This window comes from Berghia stephanieae, chromosome 6, assembly GCF_034508935.2.
Source record: "Berghia stephanieae isolate SIO BIC M18660-M18661 chromosome 6, UCSD_Bste_1.3, whole genome shotgun sequence".
Classification (NCBI taxonomy): Eukaryota; Metazoa; Mollusca; class Gastropoda; order Nudibranchia; family Aeolidiidae; genus Berghia; species Berghia stephanieae.
Window position 1 is genome coordinate 49,763,082 of NC_088365.1, and position 18,684 is coordinate 49,781,765.

The window sequence follows — 18,684 nt, forward strand, 5'->3', positions numbered from 1 at the left end:
TGAAATGTAAGCTTTAATTTTAAACGAAGACGAATACTGTGGATGTTTTGGGTTTCCCCTTTATCAAAGGGGATGAAGGGGAAACCCAAAACATCCACAGTATCTGCCTTTGTTTAATTAATTGAAGCCTGCATTTCAATACCAATTGTTATTTTAAAAAAATATTATAATCGAGAAAATTGATCAAACCTATTGACAACCAAAAGGGATCACCGGGATGTGCAGTGCACTTTCTCTCTTCCCTCCCCCCCCCCCTCCCCGCTCTCCTCTTGAACATGTGTCGAATTCTTGTGATTCCTTTAGTTGTGACCCATCACCTGGAAATGGTATTATGTCGGTGTAGACTCGATGCTGAAATTGGAATCTAGTCTAAAATATGAAACTCGGGCCCATTTTATATAAATATTTTTTTTTTTATTGCTGAGAATTAATGTTGCTTCCTAAACTGAAACAAGCCTAACATTTCTAAATGGGGGCTTTTGACCTGCTATGTCTTATATCCCCCCTTTATCTGTTTTCTGAGTTGCTTTCTGTCTTTTTCTTGGGATGGAATTGCTTTGTTTTGTCTTGGCCCTGGCAGGGGTCCTTGACTGAGAAGGAAACAGTCAAATGTATAGTACATATTAGTTTTGGGAGATGATCTTTTTTTCCTTGTAAATCATCTCTCTGATATGCACTGTCATTTTTTTTTTCTTCTTTTGAATATCATGTTTTGCAAGCATCTGAGTGTATTCCTCTGGGTAGGATTCTCTGCATGTGTCTGAATGAGACATTTAGGCCTGGGTGGGGTTCCTGACCTCCCATAGTGGGCAGGGAGGTACTTACTGTGTCTTCTATCCCCCTAAATCTATTTTCCAACTTGCTTTCTGTTTTTGTTTTGGAATGAGATTACTTGGTTTTGTCATGACTCAGTCAAATGTATAATTATTTTATGGAGATGGTATTTTTTTCTTTGTAAATCATCTCTCTGTTATGTAGTTATTTTGGTTTATTCCTAACATATGATTTGTAAACATTTGAGTGTATTCCTCTTGGTGGGGACTTGTGCTGGTGTCTGGTGACTTTTAGGTGATCTCAAACTAAGTACTTTGATAGTGTGCTCTCGGAATCTACATCTGTTCCCTATTTGAACCTTTTCCCCTTATCTTATTTATTCCTCAAGTCCCTTTAATTGTACCTCTAGAATGTTTTTGCTATCCAGTTTTCTTCCTTTTTACTGGCACTGATATGACCTAAATGTTTTGCAAGCGCCGTAAAACCCTTAAAAACAAACAAGACATTTAGGTGATCTCAGACCTAGTACACTGATACTGATAGTGTGCTCTTGGAATCTACACCTGTTCCCTATTTGAACCATTCCATTATGTCTTACTTTTTCTCGTGTGATTTCAATTGTAAATCTAGGATTTTTTACTATCCCATTTTCTTCCTTTTTACTGGTGGTGAAATGACCTAAATGTGTCGCAAGTACCGTAAAACCCTTAAAAAACAAACAAAACTCATATCATAAACTTCTGAAAGTGGAACAAATAAATGCTGAAATTTGAAATGATGGTAAAAAATCTAGAACTCAGGCTCAATTTATTATTTTTCTATCAGTGAGAATTAATGTTGTTTCCTTAGCTGAAACAAGGCTAAAATTTCTTATTTCTGAACTCAACTCTCTCCATACCAATTATTACGCCTATGTGGTATAGTGGTATGACAACCGCATTCGGATCAGAAGTCCTGGGATCGAGCCTTGCTTGGCGCATAGTTGAATTCTTGGAAAAAGCTCTTTACTCACATTCTCTCACTGTACTCGTGTATAAAATGAGTACCTGGCCGTTAACAGCGTTGTCTCTGTCCGAAAAAATTGTAATATCGCTTAACAGGCATCATGTCTTGTCCTAATTGTTAAATGTTGCTGTTGGCCAGGGACCTCTTGTAAAGCTTTGCGCACATTTAGTGCATATTGCGGTATATAAAAGCTCAATTAAACAAAAAATTGTCAGAATTTTAAAAAAAAATGTGATAGCTACATAATACAAAGATTGATATTTTGCTTTCAAACTGAAAAGCCAGTAGTATAGGCTACACATAATTTTGTGAAACAAAACAAGCTTTACGAAATAACATTATGCTTTTTTATGTGTATATTAAAGCTTTTTCTTCAAAGATTGTGATGTACAAAATAAATCTGAATTTCAAAAAAAGTTCTTTGGAACAAATCCATCGATTTTTTCCAATGGTTGGTAAAGATTGGGTTCTGGGTGGGGATCCTGACCTCCCATAGTGGGCAGCGAGGTACATACTGTGTCTTCTATCCCCCCATACCCGTTTCCCAATTGTTTTCTGTCTTTGTCTTGGAATGAGATTACTTAGTTTTGTCCTGATCCTTGCCTGAGCTCCTTGGCTGGGAGGGAAACAGTCGAATGTATAGTTATAGTTTTGGGAGATGATATTTTTTCCTTGTAAATCATCTCTCTGTTATGCATTGTATTATGTTGAGTTTACATATTATATCATATGATTGGTAAACATTTGAGTGTATTCCTCTTAGTTGGGACCTGTGCTTGTGTCTGGATGAGACTTTTAGGTGATCTCAAACTAAGTACATTGGTGGTATGCTCTTGGAATCTACATCTGATCCCTATTTGTTCCCAGTTCCCCTATGTCTTACTTTTTCTTGGGTGCTTTAATTGTAATTCTATAACTTTTTACTATCCCATTTTCTTCCTTTTTACTGGCGCTGATATAACCTAAATGTGTTGCAAGCGCCGTAAAACCCTTAAAAACAACAAACAAACAAAGATTGGGTTAAAAACTTGGGTTTTGACATCTGCTTTATCATGACATAATACCAGATCAAGGTGGCAGGTCACATTTTATTTATTAACGATGCCCCCAAACAAAATTTACACATTATAGAATAATATTTGACCCAACGTCTCCAAACGTTATGATGTGTGCGGGAGGAGATATGCGCTAGAAATTGAATTTATAGCCACCAATATAAAGCTGGGAGTTATTTTTTATTCTTTACTATGGCGACACAATATATTTTGATATATTGCAAATGTCTCCAAATTCGTATTCCGTATCATATTAATTATAAATTCACTTTTTGGAGTCTTGACTCATCCTGACATAATAGCGTTTTGAGATGGTGGATATATATATATATATATATATATATATATATATATATATATATATATATATATATATATATATATAATATATATACATATATATACATATATATATATATATATATATATATATATATATATATATATATATATATATTATATATATATATATAATATTATATTATAATGATCTCGACCATTCTATCAGTTTGTGATTTGTGAATAGGCAATGTTAGAATTATGATGTTCGTGCCTTTTTACATCATTTAAATGGCAGTGAATAGCTTAATACAGCCTTTGTTGTACTAGCCTTAATATATATATATATATATTATGAATGTTTAAGGTAGCTGGTTGACTGTTTGTGTTGACACATGCTTCCATCCGAAGAAAATGGAAATACTCGATTCATTTTTCTCATGTGAGAGCTGGTTTGCTAGTGTTAGCCCTCATCTTGTGATAAATTATATTTAAATCTAATTGATTTTTAAAAAATGAATATAACAACTTAAAAAAGAAAGAGAACAAAATACCATGCATAGAACGTTTTGGGCTCATAACACTTCTTCATCTAACAGATATGTTGGCTGAAGAAGGATGTTGAGCCCGAAACATTTCGTGTTTGGTATTTTGTTCTTTTTCGAAGTTGCTATATATTCATTTTTCTTTATTACTGTTTACAGTCTACAGCTTCTAGCAGCTTAATCTAATTGAACATTCTTTAGATCCATTGAACATGTTTGGGCTATCTTACCTATGATGAAAGAACAATCTGCTGATGCAACAACCTTCGTTAAGTTGTACCTGTCTATTTTATATTTTCTTTATGATGATTTATTATTTTTTCCATGTTGAATACTTTTATAAAAAGGCTATAATTATTGTGGTTAAAGACTTAATTTGGAGTGACTCTAATAAGGAGCAAATGTCATGACAAAACATACATCTCCCATAGCGGGCAGGGAGGTACATACTGTGTCTTCTATCCCCTTATATCTGTTTTCCAACATGCTTTCTGTCTTTGTCTTGGAATGAGATTACTTGGTTTTGTCCTGGCTCTGGCCGGAGTCCTAGCTGGGAGGGAAACAGTCAAATGCATAGTTATTGTTTTGGGAGATGATATTTTTTTCCTTGGAAATCATCTCTCTGTTATGTATTATTATTTTTATTTTGAATGTATAATGTAAGCATTTGAGTGTATTCCTCTTTGTTGGATTTTGTGCTTGTGTCTGGATGAGACTTGTAGGTGATTTCAAACTAAGTACATTGGTGGTGTGCTCTTGGAATCTACATCTGATCCCTATTTGTTCTCAGTTCCCCTTTGTCTTACTTTTTTTTGGGTGCTTTAATTGTAATTCTGAAACTTTTTACTATCCCATTTTCTTCCTTTTTACTGGCGCTGATATAACCTAAATGTGTTGCAAGTGCCGTAAAACCCTTAAAAACAAACAAAACAAACAAACAAAACATACATCATTTTGTTGAAAGATTTACCTTACTAAAAAAACAGAATAATGTGATTCTCCCGTTTATGTGGTCCAGTTGCATGACTCTCGCCCTCGGATTGGAAGGTCCAGGGTTTGTGACCGGCTCTGAGCAGCGCTTAGTTGAGTCCTCGGAAAAGGCTCTTTACTTACATTCTCTCACCGTTCTCGCATGTAAAATGAGTACCTGGCTGTAAACAGCGTTTTGTTTCTGTTGGAAAATATTGTAATATTGCCTACCAGGCATCGTGTCTCGTCCTACATGATAAGTGTTGCTGCAGGCTACGAACCACTAGTAAAGCGCTTTGAGCACATTTAGTGGATTCTACGTTATATAGGTCTTCTGTTTTATTTTAAGATTGTTTTGAAGAGAAAAGGGAATTAATCTGAATTGTTTTTTTTTGTTTTTTTTTTTAAACTGTTATTTAATTGATTCTGAACTTTTTAAAATGTTCAGTTTTTATTTACTATATACCTCTGACTTATGAGACCATGACGATAAGGAAAAATTGTATCTGTATAATCTTGTTGTTAAACCATGGAATCTCTCTTTGCAACCAGATGATTGAGGTTGACCCAGTAATGTATGATAACTCTTATAACGTACCGTAGACATTTATTACATTGCAGATACCAAAACATAATAAATATACAGTAAAATCTCTGCTTTCTGCCCTCTACTTCAATCAACCTCCACGCATTGCCAACGTAAAATGTACCAAATTAAATACGTAAAATGTTTTGTTATGTTTTGCCAACTTGCTATAGCCCTACATCTAAATCTGCCCTGGTCCAAATTAAGAGCTACAGTGAGGTTTTGCTGTAGTCTGTCTGTTTTGACTCAACAAATTCCAGGATATTATTACATTTAAAAATCCACTCTTATATATATTTTTGTATTATTCCGGCTGCAGTTGGGCCCTCTATTTTTTTATTTTAATTTTTATATAACTTAAATTGTTAACTGTAATGTTCATGTTGTTTTAAAATAAGTAATTAATTGTTTGCAGCTAAAGCTTAACCCTTTACTGGCAAGATTCAACTTTACAAAAATCTCACTCCATAACTTGCTCTTTTCAGTGAGGTAGTGTCAACGTTGATTAAATAAATATTGGGCAGTCATGACGGAAATGATAGGTCATGAAAATGTGTCAAAATAAAAACGTTATGCTTACAATAAAAACTGCAAAACAATGATTGCTTTAGTCCATCAAAATATAGAAGTAACGGAATTGACATCACTCAGCTCTTTGTTATTGTTTTTAAACAGCCATTTTAATGATTATGTACTTCTCATTGAATTTTATCAATCAGACTATAGACGTTACACATCGTGTTATGTGTTGGTACGTTATATCCGGCTGGTGGATGTTGTGAGTGTTTTACCTATATGCATAGGATCAAAAGACAACAATAGGTTTTGTGTTGCCAGGAAGTCTGGGATAAAATAATGAAAATCTCATTCTTACACTCTGACATCAATTAACTCACTCAATCCTAGAGATTTTTGCTACTTTTCAAAATTGGAAAAAAAATGTATTAAAAATGAGCATGTGCATAGATAGTTTTATTTAACTACCATTAACCCGTAAAAACGGAAAACATGAGCTTTGATACTACGCCTATAATTTGTCTCAGAAAAAATGTCATAAATATGCATGGGGTAAAAGTAATTAGGGTAAAACTGCGGATAATAGTCGGTGTTAGGGTTGAGTGAGTTAACCTGGTAGAGATTTTGTAAACAATAATACAAAGGTATAAATAAATCAATCTGACAACCCCAAACTTGACCAAAAAAAAAACAAAATCCAAAAAAAAATCAAGCGACTGGCATCTTCCATAAATGCATGAAAAAAAAAACACAACAGTCTTGTCGATAAAGGGTTAAATGTGTCTGAAAGTTTTGGAGAGATAATAATAATATCATAATAATTCGAAAGCTATGAGTTGGCGGTGAAGCCATCTGACGCAGTTTTACTGTACAATGACAGACGTTTATTTTAACCCTCTCCTTATCAATTATAGGAAAATCGTCACGTTCGTTACGATACAACCAACATTTTTGTTATTCAAATTTAATTTGTACATCGTAAAATTTAAAGAAAATGAACAGTGTGTTGTAGGGCATGTTTTACTAAAGAAATTATGTATCGCAAGAACTTCTGTTGTGATTGAGTGATAAAAAGATATATTTTTGTGTTAGTTGGGTGTGCAGTTTTGGAGAAAATCCTGAAAATGGCTGGTAAGGAGAGAGTTAAAACATGCCAACTTGGGTTGATAAATTTAATTCAGATAATATATGGATTTTCAATAGATCAGGGATGACCTCCCACCAACATTTTACATAACTGATTTGAAGTCTCAGGTTTAAGAAAACTGTGTTTGTCATTGTATATCTCTTCTGCTTTAGCGAAAGTATTTGATGTTTCACCAGTTGCTTATAATATAATATATGAGCGTGTGGGTTAGTGTGTGTGTGTGTGTTTGTGCGTGTGTGTCTTTGTCAAATTTGCTGCTACCCAAACAATCAGTTATGTATACTTTATTGGCTTCAGAAGAAGTATAATGTATAAATAGCATTTTCTCGCACAGTTTATATTTTGTTAGACATTAATTAATTAAATCAAAATTTTCCAACTTCACCAACGGATCATGTATGTACTGAACTTCCGTAATAAAAGCCTTCTCACCTTTATGTATATATACACAGTCCAAGCCGATATTGGGGACGTCGCTTAAACCTCTCCGTAAAACCTATAGGAAAAATCGTCACAATCGTTACGATACAACCAACAGTTTTTCTTATTCTGATTTCGTTTTGTTGCTAGTTATAGCTATAAAAACTTGACACTGTGTTGCAGAGCTAATTTTTCTGGAGGTTTGGGTCAAATTCTGAAAATAGCTGTTCAGGAGAGAGTTAATTGGGGCGATTTGTTGGGAACCGAGCCGTTCCAATAAACCGACTTGGACAGTATTTCCAAGGGATCCATTTCCAAGTCTGATTATGACACATAAATTATATGCATTTATCTATGATGTTGGTTTTTACTGAAAGCGCCAAGAATGTTCCCTGGGCGGGGTCCTCTGACCTCCCATAGTAGGAAGAGAGGTCACTTGCTGTGTCTTCTATCCCCTCATATCTGTTTTCCTTATCCATGCTGCTTTCTGTCTTTATTCTAGATTGGAATTGCTTGGTTTTGTTCTGGCCCTGACAGCGATCCTTTGCTGAGAGTGAAACTTAAAAATATACGTTTCCTTTTATTTGAGAGGTGATATATTTTTTTTTCTTGTAAATCATCTCTCTCTGTTATGTATCTTATAATAATTATAAGATATTAGTTTTGAATTTGTTATACTTTGTAAACATTTGAGTGTTTCCTTCATAGCGAGATAGACTTTTAGGTCATGTCAAAATAGGCACATCGGTGGATTGCTCATGGAATCCTCTGCTCCATATTTGAACCAGTCACATTTCCTAGTTTTTCATTGGTTGCTTTTACCTTGAAATACTACAACTGTTTCTCTATCATCTTCCTTGTGGCTGACGATAAAATTAATGATGTAATAATAGTGCTGAAGGCGACATATTTTTTTTTTTTAAAACAACAAAAATTTAGATTTAAAAAAGTGACTTAACATTTATTGGTTTGTTTGTGGGTTTTTTTTTCAACATTTGAATTGTTGCAAATAATTATGTATATGCATTTATCTATCATGTTGTTCTTTATTGACATTGCCAAGAATGTTCCAGAATACTCAGGCATTTCCGGCGTTATACTACTAAATCGTCGTTGATGTCATGTATTATCGTAAGCAACACGTTTCACATACTATCATATCAGCAAAAACTGGGTAGGGTCCTGACCTCCCATAGCGGGCAGGGAGGTACTTACTGCATCTTCTATCCCCATATAATATTATCTGTATTCCGACATGTTTCTGTCTTAGTCTTGGAATGAGATTACTTGATTTTGTCATGGCCATGGCCGGATACCTTAGCTGGGAGGGAAACAGTCAAATTGGGAGATGATGCTTTTAGTTTTGTAAACCATCTCTCTGTTATGCACTGTATTATGCTTTGTTTACATATCATATATGATTTGTAAATATTTGAGTGTACTCCTCTTAGCGGGGACCTGTACTTGTGCCTGGATGAGACTTTTAGGTAATCTTTAACTAAGTACTATGATAATGTGCTCTTGGAATCTATGTTTCCTATTTGAACCTATTCCCCCCCCCCCCCCCCGCCTAACCTTTCCTTGGGCGCTTTAATTGGTAATTCTAGACCTTTTACTAATCCATTCTCTTCTTTTTTACTGGCTCTGATGTGAATGTGACCTTAATGTGTTGCAAGCGCTGTAAAACCGTTATAAACAAACAAAACATATCAGCAAAAATCAGTCTTGACACAATGTATGGTAATGAAGGATTTCACATATTATCGTTTGTGATAAAGTCACGATTTATCCGTAAATGATGTTATTTCTAGTTGTTTTATAAATTGCATACAAAATAAATAACTGGGTGGTTTTTTTTAAACCCCATCCCTTCCCATAGTGGGCAGGGCGGTACTTACTGTCTTCTGTCCTCATCTGTTTGTTTTCGAATAGCTCTCTGTCTTTGTCTTGGAAGGAGATTACAGTACTTAGCTGGGTGTGGTATCCGACCTCCCATGGTTGGCAGGGAGGTACTTGCTGTGTCTTCTATCCCCCTGTATCTGTTTTCCCATTGCTTTCTGTCTTACTTAGTTTTGTCCTGGCTAAGGAGGGAAACAGTCAAAGTCAAATGTAAAGTTATAGCTTTGGGAAATTATATTTTTTTGGTTCATTTTCTTTTGTCTGTGGTTGGTGTATGCTTCAACTATGTATGAGAGTGCTTAAAATCTGTGATTATTTTTCCGTTGTTGATGGCTGTGACTATGCCGATGATGATATTGACAATTGTACCTCGGGAGTCATGTTGATAATGATAACAGTAATAACATCTTTGGACCGGGCATTTTAAAGCACAATTTTACTTAATTAAGACCATTCATCTTAACTTATTTACAAGCACTGACGCTCTAAAAGTCCAAAAACAAAAAGAATGCAAATGCAATGCTTTGTTTGAGATGCGTTATACGCGACCCAATGTTTCTGGTTGGGGTCCTTGACTTCCCACTGGGTGGGATTCCAGACCTCCCATAGTGGGCAGGGAGGTTTTTGCTTGCCTTCTATCCCCCTCTATATGTTTTCCAATTACTTTCTGTCTCTGTCTTGGAACGAGATTACTTAGTTTTGTCCTGACACTGGCCGGAGTCCTTGGCTGTGAGGGAAACAGTCGAATGTTTAGTTATAGTTTTAGAAGATGATATTTGTTTCCTTGTAAATCATCTGTTATTAACTGTTATGTAATTTTTTTTTCAACATATTTGTAAATATTTGTATTTCTCTTTGTGGTGAGACTTTTAGGTAATTTCAGACGAAGTACACCGAATCTGCATTAATTCCCCATTTGAACCATTCCCCTTTGTCTTACTTTTTCCTCAGTCCTTTTAAGTGTACATCTAGAATGTTTTTACAATCCAATTTTCTTCAAACAATTTGACTTCCCATGGTGGGCATGACGTCACTTTGTGTCTTCTATCCCCCTATATCGGTTTCCTATGTTGCTTTCTGTTTTTGTCTAGCACTAGCACGCTTTTTGGCGTTTCTCGACGGCGTGCGATAATCCAGCGAGTAGTGTTTCCTAATCTCTTTGTAACGAAGATAACATTGGAATATTATATTATATAGAATAATGCAAATTCTTTTTTTTTTCAAGATTGTTTGTGGAAAGAAGTGCCTTTTATGTTAAAGAGGAAAAGGGTTTAAATATCTAATTTATTTTTATTTTTGTTTCGTTTTGTAAAGACATTTTACACCGGTATTCCAATATGTATTAAATTTGTTCATAATCATAGAATTTATAATTTGATCAGATTTTCTTTTTTTGTGATGAATATATTTTGATGTTTTTTTCCCCAGTATAATTTATAACAATAGTTTTTACTTTTATACTTCTTAATTAAATGATTGTGATCTCTGTTTTATAAACAGACCAATATCAATGATATTAATATTAATAAACTAATATGCTTATTATATCTGAACAAGTCTAATTGTTATTTTATTTTTTAAAATTATAAGGATTTGTTTTTTAATTCTTAAACCGATGTGCATATTTTTGCAGGTCTGATCATCAATGCCCACTTGTAATCATTCATACCATCGACATTGAGACAGTGGAATTGTCTCACATATCCAATGAAAGAAAAATACCGTGGTCTGTAGAATCTTCACAATTTGAAGTTACAGACATGAGAAGAAGAAGAAGAAGAAGAAGAAGACGACGACAATCCAAAGTCAAGGACTCCAGGCAGGGTGGGTCAAAACTAAGTAATCTCATTCCGAGGCAAAGACAAAAAGCTACTCGGAAAACAGATATGGGGGATAGAAGACACCGCAAGTAACCTCCTGCTTACCATGGGAGAACAAAGAACCCCACACAGTTGTTTTGTTGTTAAAGGGGAAACCCGAAACGTCCACATTATTTGTCTTCGTTGATTAAAATGAAGCATCCATTTCATTTCCTTTTGTTATACATTTCTTCAAGCTTCCCTCCAGCAGCAACATATTCATCATGGTGGGCTGGGACGACCACAACAGCTGTGCATTCATCTACCTTCCGCCTGTTTTTCTTTTCTTTTTAGCGATCATCTGTTGATAATGTTCCTTTGTATTGTTTTTATGAGTTTTACGGCACTTGCAACACATTAAGGTCATATCAGTGCCAGTAAAAAGGAAAAAAAATGGGATAGTAAAAAGTTCTAGAATTATAATTAAAGCACAAAAGAAAAGGTGAGACAAAGGGGAATTGGTTCAAATAGAGAACAGATGTAGATTCCAAGAGCATACCGCCAAAGTACTTAGTTTGAGATCACCTAACAGTCTCACCCAGACACAAGCACAGGTCCCAACTAAGAGGAATACACTCAAATGTTTACAAATCATATATAATATTTAAACTAAACATAATACAATGCATAAAAGAGAGATGATTTACAAGGAAAAAAATATCTCCCAAAACAACTATGCATTTGATTGTTTCCCTCCCAGCTAGGACTTCGGCCAGGACAAAACCAAGTAATCTCAATCCAAAACAAATACAGAAAGCATATTGGAAAACAGGTAGAGGGGGATAGAAGACACAGCAAATACCTCCCTGCCCACTGGAATACACTCAAATGTTAACAAATCATATATAATATGTAAATAAATTGATACAGTGCATAACAGAGAGATGATTTAAAAGACAAAAAATATCATCTCCCAAAACTAACTATACATTTGACTGTTTACCTCCCAGCTAGGGTATCCGGCCAGCGCCAGGACAAAACCAAGTAATTTCATCCCAAGACAAAGACAGAAAGCATGTTGGAAAAAAGATAAAGGGGGATAGAAGACACAGTAAGTGCCTCCCTGCCCACTATGGGAGGTCAGGAACCCCACCCAGTATGGGTCGTCGGGAACCTCACCCAGTCTGTTGATAAGAAATACCCAAGACATGCCAAAACACACACAAACACGAAGGCAGTAAATGAAAGTTTACAGTGTATATATCTATTGATTTTTTTTTTCTTTTAAATGTTTTCATTTTCAGTGTTTATTTTGTTTATCCCTTCCAATATTTATCCGTAATAAATACACATTTTAATAATATAGAGTATAATATACAATTTTTATCTTCTCTCGCTCTCTCTCTCCCTTTTCCTAGCATTCATAATATGAGTACGATGTTGTTGAATTAAAAACAGTTTAGATTCCAATAAGAGTGGGTTGAGCACAGAGTAATAATATTGAAAATGTCCGGTAAGAATTATCTAAAGCAATGAAACCTACCATTATCAAATAAACGCCATTAATTCTAAGAAGTACAAAGTGGGTGTCTGGTGCAAAGATAAAAGGTTATGAACATGACTGATTGCATCATTAACTCACTCAATCCTAGGGATTTTTGCTACTTTTCAAAATTGGAAAAAATGTATTAAAAATGAGCATGTACTTAGATAGTTTTATTCAACTACCATTAACATGTAAAAACTAAAAACATAAGCTTTGATACTACGCCTTTCATTTGTCTCAGAAAAATGTAATAAATAGGCATGGGGTAAAAGTAACCCCTGGTAAACTACGGATATAGTCGGTGTTAGGGTTGGGTGAGTTAAAGAGGCCAGTCATTTCGTGAATTGACAAGGTAGTGATATAATATACCAATGGAAATCAACCCTAGGGGCCACAGAAGTGACACCAGTGATCTTTTAAAAATGAGAGGGAAAAATTGAAAAAAAATAAAAAATTGCAGAAAGCTAAGGCACTAACCCGCAAGTTCCAGTTTGATTTCCCTTTTCCAAATATTGAACAAAAACTGAATATAACGGCTTCGAAATAGAATACTGGGTAATGTAAATGTTACTGCTCGAAGCTCAAAGAAATATATAACAATGTGAAATTGAAAAGTAAGTTAAGCTTCAAATCAATATACGAAAACAGATAAAATGGACGTTTCAGGTTTCCCCTTTATCAACAAAAAAAGTTGAGAAAGGGGAACCCGAAACGTCCATTTTATGTTTTCATATATTAAAATGAAGCTTACATTCAATTTCAAATTGTTATTTACAGCTTCGAAATAGAACAAAAACCAAACACAGAATGTTTCGGGTTCAAAATCCTACTTCAGCCAATTAAAATAAAACAAAAACTATAAAAATTTTAATACATCGCTTAAGTCCAGACAAATATTAGAGAGATATTTGGCACGGTTGTCTCCGAAAAGAACTTGCGGACAGCGTGCCCGATATTTCTCTGCCAACTGTTGGGATTTTAAGTGGTGTAATAATGCTTTTAATTTTTTGTTTTTGGCTGAAGAAGGGTATTTTAAGCCCAAAACAGTAATCAAACTAACGTGGAAAACAAATAAAATTTGTTTTCCATGTTAATTTGTTTATTGTTGTGTTGACGAAGGGTTTGTACCCGAAACATCCATTGTCTGTATTGTTCCCATACGAAGCCTTTTCATTAGCCTATCACTCTTTCATTTCTATTTTCATTTGCACAAGAGACTTTACAATTTCATGATCTTCATTTTAAAAAAAAGAAAATACATGGCAGCAATAATATATCCATAATGATGGACTGTCTTAATGGCCATATTTTGTGCTGCTGCCTGCCAATGACTGCTATTGGTAAATAATGAGGATGGACATGGCACAGATAGGAACCATTACAGTCATGACTTAGCCCTAGGCGAGACCTGCCAACTTGAAAATTAAAAAAAAAAAATCGTCATTTTTTAGGATATATATAAAAAAAGAGTAGCCGCTATTGTTAACTTCCTTGATCAACAATTTACCCTCAAAATGATTGAGTAACACTTCAAAATCCTTAAAATTATGTACTCTGGCATCAAGTTTTGATTTCAATAAGTTCCACTGACTTAGAAATGCTAATGAAGTTATGAAATTGGAGCCTAAATTACGCAACTTGACGAATTTTTTTGCAGTAATAGGGAGGTCTGGACAAGGCCAGTGGCAAAACGTGACCAATTGCTTCTAAACCGTATTGTGTCAAGATGCTAAAAACTGAATTTATGGTTTAAAAATTTTTTTTTTTTTTAAATTGATACTTTGGTTCATGTTATGTTTTACCCAACGCAATGGATTGGGATTCTTACGATGACAAAATAGTCATGTGTGGCTATGTGGATTTTGTGGTATGACACTTGCTTTTGAGAATCTTTACTCACATTCTCTCACCTTACTCAGATGTAAAATGAGTACCTGGCTGCTTAACAGCGTTGTCTCTGTCCGAAAAAAATTATAATATCTCATAACAGGCGTCATGTCCCGTCCTACATGTTAAGTGTTGCTGTTGGCCAGGGACCTCTTGTAAAGCGCTTTGAGCACGTTTAGTGGATATTGCTCTATATAAAAGCTCAATTTTTAAAAATAAATTTTTAAAATAGTAACACCTCAAATTTCTGTTCAATTGTGACCGATCATCTCAAAATAGTGTTATGTGGGGATGAACCACTATGGGAGGTCAGGATCCCCACCCAGAAGGGGTCTCTGTCCAACAGCAACAAGTAACATGTAGAATGAGACTATGTAGAACGCCTGTTAGGCGAAATTACAATTTTTTTTCCTATATAGACTACACTGTTAATGGCTAGGTACTTATTTTACACCTGATTACAGTAGGAAAATGAAATGTGAGTAAAGAGTGTTTTCCAAGGACTCAACTATGCGCAGAGCGAAGTCGAACCCAGGACCTTCTGATCCGAAAGCGAGAGTCATACCACAAGACCACATAGCCACACAATAATACTGTTTTGAGACGATGGTTCACATTTTAACTTTAATTTAAATTTTTGACATCCGGTTATCCTGACCATGATACCATTTTGAGAGGATAGGTAACAAATATTGAGAGACCTGACGAGATCTGATTAAATAAAAATGACATAAAATTTCATATTCATTTGAGAGCATCAATTTTTGTATCATCACAACATTTGTGAGCAGGGTAGGTAGGTAGGTACGTGACAAAGAAGTAATGTCGTTTGCTTATTGGATGAGACTGAAAAAGCTGCAGGTGAACTCGAGTGTAGACACATAAAACTTTAGTGAGGACAGAGAAAGTTTTGGAAGAGTGTGTGTTCCGTGTTCCACTGGCATAATATAACAAGACATATTCCTTTCCTTAGGGTGTGCTATTACTCACCTAACCCTAACACATACTAAATCCGTAGTTTACCCAGTTACTTTTACCCCATGCTTATTGATGACATTTTTCGGAAACAAATTATAGGTGTAGTATCAAAGCTAATGTTTTTTAGTTTTTGCATGTTAATGGTAGTTAAATAAAACCATCTATGTACATGATCATTTTTAATACATTTTTCCAATTCTGAAAAGGTAGCAAAAATCTCTAGGATTGAATGAGAGTTAGGGTGGTTAATAACTGTCTTGAATCATCTAAATAAAGTGTGAACAACAATCAAGGATGAACCGACTCAGCCCTCCCCCCATCCTCTTCCCTTTTCATTCAAGAAAAATATAATTTGCTGAAATTGGTGGAGCTTTACATAAAGCTTTTATATATTTATATATTTAAAAAAAAGACAGGTAAAGGCTGAACAAAAATCAGCCGCCATCGACAAAGTATAACATATCTTTATAAAACAGAACAGTGGCAGTAAAGGGGAAAACAAACTCTACACTGCAGCTTTTCAATTCCATTAGGATTCGGATTGTCAGTCAATAAAGAGCTCATTAGGACACAACCAATTTTATCACTTCAATCTCTCCTCATTTTGGAGGAAAGGTTAAAAAAAAAAAAAAAAAAAAAAAACTCTTCAAAAGTGCGTAATAATAACAATATATAGCCATTAACTTACAAAACACAGTTTTCTTTCTATTTTATAAGAAAACTTTCACTTCATATATCAATAGGTTGCGATACCAACTTGTCAAAAAAATGTTCAACCTTTGAAGTTTCAGGTTTAAAAATCTGCAATAGTGTATATGAAACAGTGCCAGAAAAATCAGAAAGAAAAATATGAAAAGAAAATCATCCTTTTCTGTCTCAGTTAAGACAGGCTGATTTTTCCTCTCCTTTTTCTGGCACTGTGTCACACATACTATTTCAGATCTTACACCAGTGCCTGCCTCCCTAATTTGTCTCTTTGAAGTTTCAGGCTCGAGACTTTTTTCTGACAAACTCTGATACACGAAGAGAAAGTGTTCTATTAAAATGAAAAAAAAAAAAATTTTAAAAGAAAAAGAAAAAAAAAATGTTTTGTCAGTGTATGGCCAATGTCTTGAGTGTGCATACAAAGATTACGCTGCAGCTCCCACATAATCCAAGCATATCTTCTGAATACCACAACTATGCATCTGTATCACATTGAACATATGTGCTAATCTGTTGTTGATAGACATTTTGATACAATCATATGGAGACTATCTCTCTCTCTCTCTCTTTCCCTCCTTCTCTCTCTCTCTCACACCACACAAATCTCTCCACCATCACACACAAATATTTAAATCCATAAGCATATATCACATGATAATTTTATATTAAATTATATGAGCATATTGTAATGATCTAAGTATACCAAAATATAACAACATTGACTCATTGAGGACCCTTTACCATCACTAAGGGAAGGTAACAACAACAACAACAACAACAAGAAAATGATCTTTCCGAAGCCACAATACTCATAAACCCTTATCACTGTCTCTAAACACAAATGCACACAGACAGAATTACAGACACACGCATTAAAAAACACAAAAACCAAACGGTTTGCTCTTGCAGTAACCATCAAATTTTAAAAAAATGCATTTCCGCTGTAATATGAGTAGTCAATCTAAAATTTAAAAAAAAAAAAAGAACAAAAAGGGCTAAATCTAGACGTAAAATATAATCTGTATTTAATCAGCGTAAATGGCAGATATTTGGTGCCATTGCATAGTTTTCACTGTCTTTTTAAATCCCCCACCCCCAGTCATTTTATCCGTGATCTTTTGTGACCATTAACAATGATTGCACTGAGGCTTCTGATTGGTGGGACGACGAGTGTGGGACGACGAGTGCTTTCAAAATGCGATTCAACAACAGACCCCTTCATTCTATGCCTCCCAGCCAGATCTGGTGGCCCTCCAGTTTATGAATATCAAACACAATGTTCTCACGTAGTGACACATAGAATAACACTGTTACATTGTGCAATGCCATGCACGTTTTAAACCTTCTGTGCGAAAAACATAGAGAACTATATTCAAAATCTAGAGGGCCCAGTATTTTGACTGCTCAGCATGTAGTCAAGTTTGCAATGGCCTAAATTGTATAAGAAAAGAAGTCTCCTCGTTTGTGCTCCACCCCCCTCAAAACAACACACGTAACCCACTGGCACACATTCAATACTGTTATAGAGATGTGTTGAGACACACACATATACACAAACACACACTCACAGACATGAAATATATGGCATGAGGAATGTCCTCAGGTTATGCTTCAATCTTACCCCCAAACAAACCTATGTGATTGCACTAACTTACATTCGATGGTGAATAAATATTTGTTTAAGATCTACTAGTCCACACAAAAACAAAACACACACACTTCATATCTGTCCTGACATATCCAACTGTTGTATTCATAACACCAACCTTTCCATCTCTTAAAAGAAAAAAAATCCATAAAATAAAAACATTTTATAACACACATACACACGCCAACACATACATACACCAGACCTGCCAACCCTTCACATTCCAAAAGTGGAATCAGAACGCCTGAAAATAGGAATTTGAGACAAAAAAAATAGGAATTTCACTTCTTTCCCCCCCCCCCCCCCCCTCCTCTTTCTTATTCTCACCATATCATAATTTTTTTAAATCAGAATTTTAGAGACAATACCGGAATAGTACAAAAAGGAAGAGTGAAAATAGGAATGATTCCACCAAACCGGAAGGGTTGGCAGGTATGCATACACACACACACACACATACAAATACCCACTGGACACAAACACACACATCCGCATACACTGGCCAATTCAAACAAACAGGAGATGAACTGTCGTCAAGACTTCGGCACCAAATGCCTGGGTGCATCTGCAAACATATACTTGAGCTTGTACGCTTCAGCCAACAACTCACTCATTTCTTTGTCCCTCCAGTGCAGTGTTGGCAGGTTTTGGAGAAGCATCAGGATGCCCTAATACAGAAAAGAAGTTTGAAAGTTTTCACAAAATTTGGAAATAAACCCTAAAAAGTATTAAACAAAAATGAATATAACAGCTTCAAAAAAAATAAAAAAATAAAAGAACAAAATACGAAACACGGAACGTTTCGGGCTTAAAACCCTTCTTCAGCCAACAACAAAAAACAATAAAGACATAAATACATACTGTCGACTATCTGGAATTTAATAATGAAAAAAAAACCCCATCCAAACTTGGTACCTTTCGGGTAC

The 18,684-nt window shown here is 35.0% G+C and overlaps 3 protein-coding genes across 7 annotated transcripts in view; 1 reads left to right on the forward strand and 2 right to left on the reverse strand.

The window, feature by feature from the left end:
• LOC144975198 (glucose-6-phosphate 1-dehydrogenase-like) overlaps positions 1 to 12,546 on the forward strand; it is a 68,602-nt gene extending 56,056 nt beyond the window's left edge. The window contains exon 14 of the mRNA XM_078919030.1: positions 10,829 to 12,546. Coding sequence (XP_078775156.1) covers positions 10,829 to 11,108 — 280 coding nt within the window. The 3' untranslated portion in view covers positions 11,109 to 12,546. The remainder of the gene's footprint in view (positions 1 to 10,828) is intronic.
• LOC144975196 (actin-related protein 8-like) overlaps positions 1 to 18,684 on the reverse strand; it is a 407,315-nt gene that overhangs the window by 355,717 nt on the left and 32,914 nt on the right. The gene's annotated exons all lie outside the window — the stretch shown is intronic.
• LOC144975199 (TBC1 domain family member 22B-like) overlaps positions 12,237 to 18,684 on the reverse strand; it is a 42,167-nt gene continuing 35,719 nt past the window's right edge. For 2 of the 3 annotated variants that reach the window (XM_078919034.1, XM_078919035.1), the window contains one exon: positions 14,634 to 18,426. In XM_078919034.1, the coding sequence (XP_078775160.1) occupies positions 18,292 to 18,426 (135 nt within the window). In that variant the 3' untranslated portion in view covers positions 14,634 to 18,291. Of the gene's footprint in view, positions 18,427 to 18,684 lie in introns of all 3 variants that reach the window. The other variant, XM_078919032.1, reaches the window with a different exon arrangement.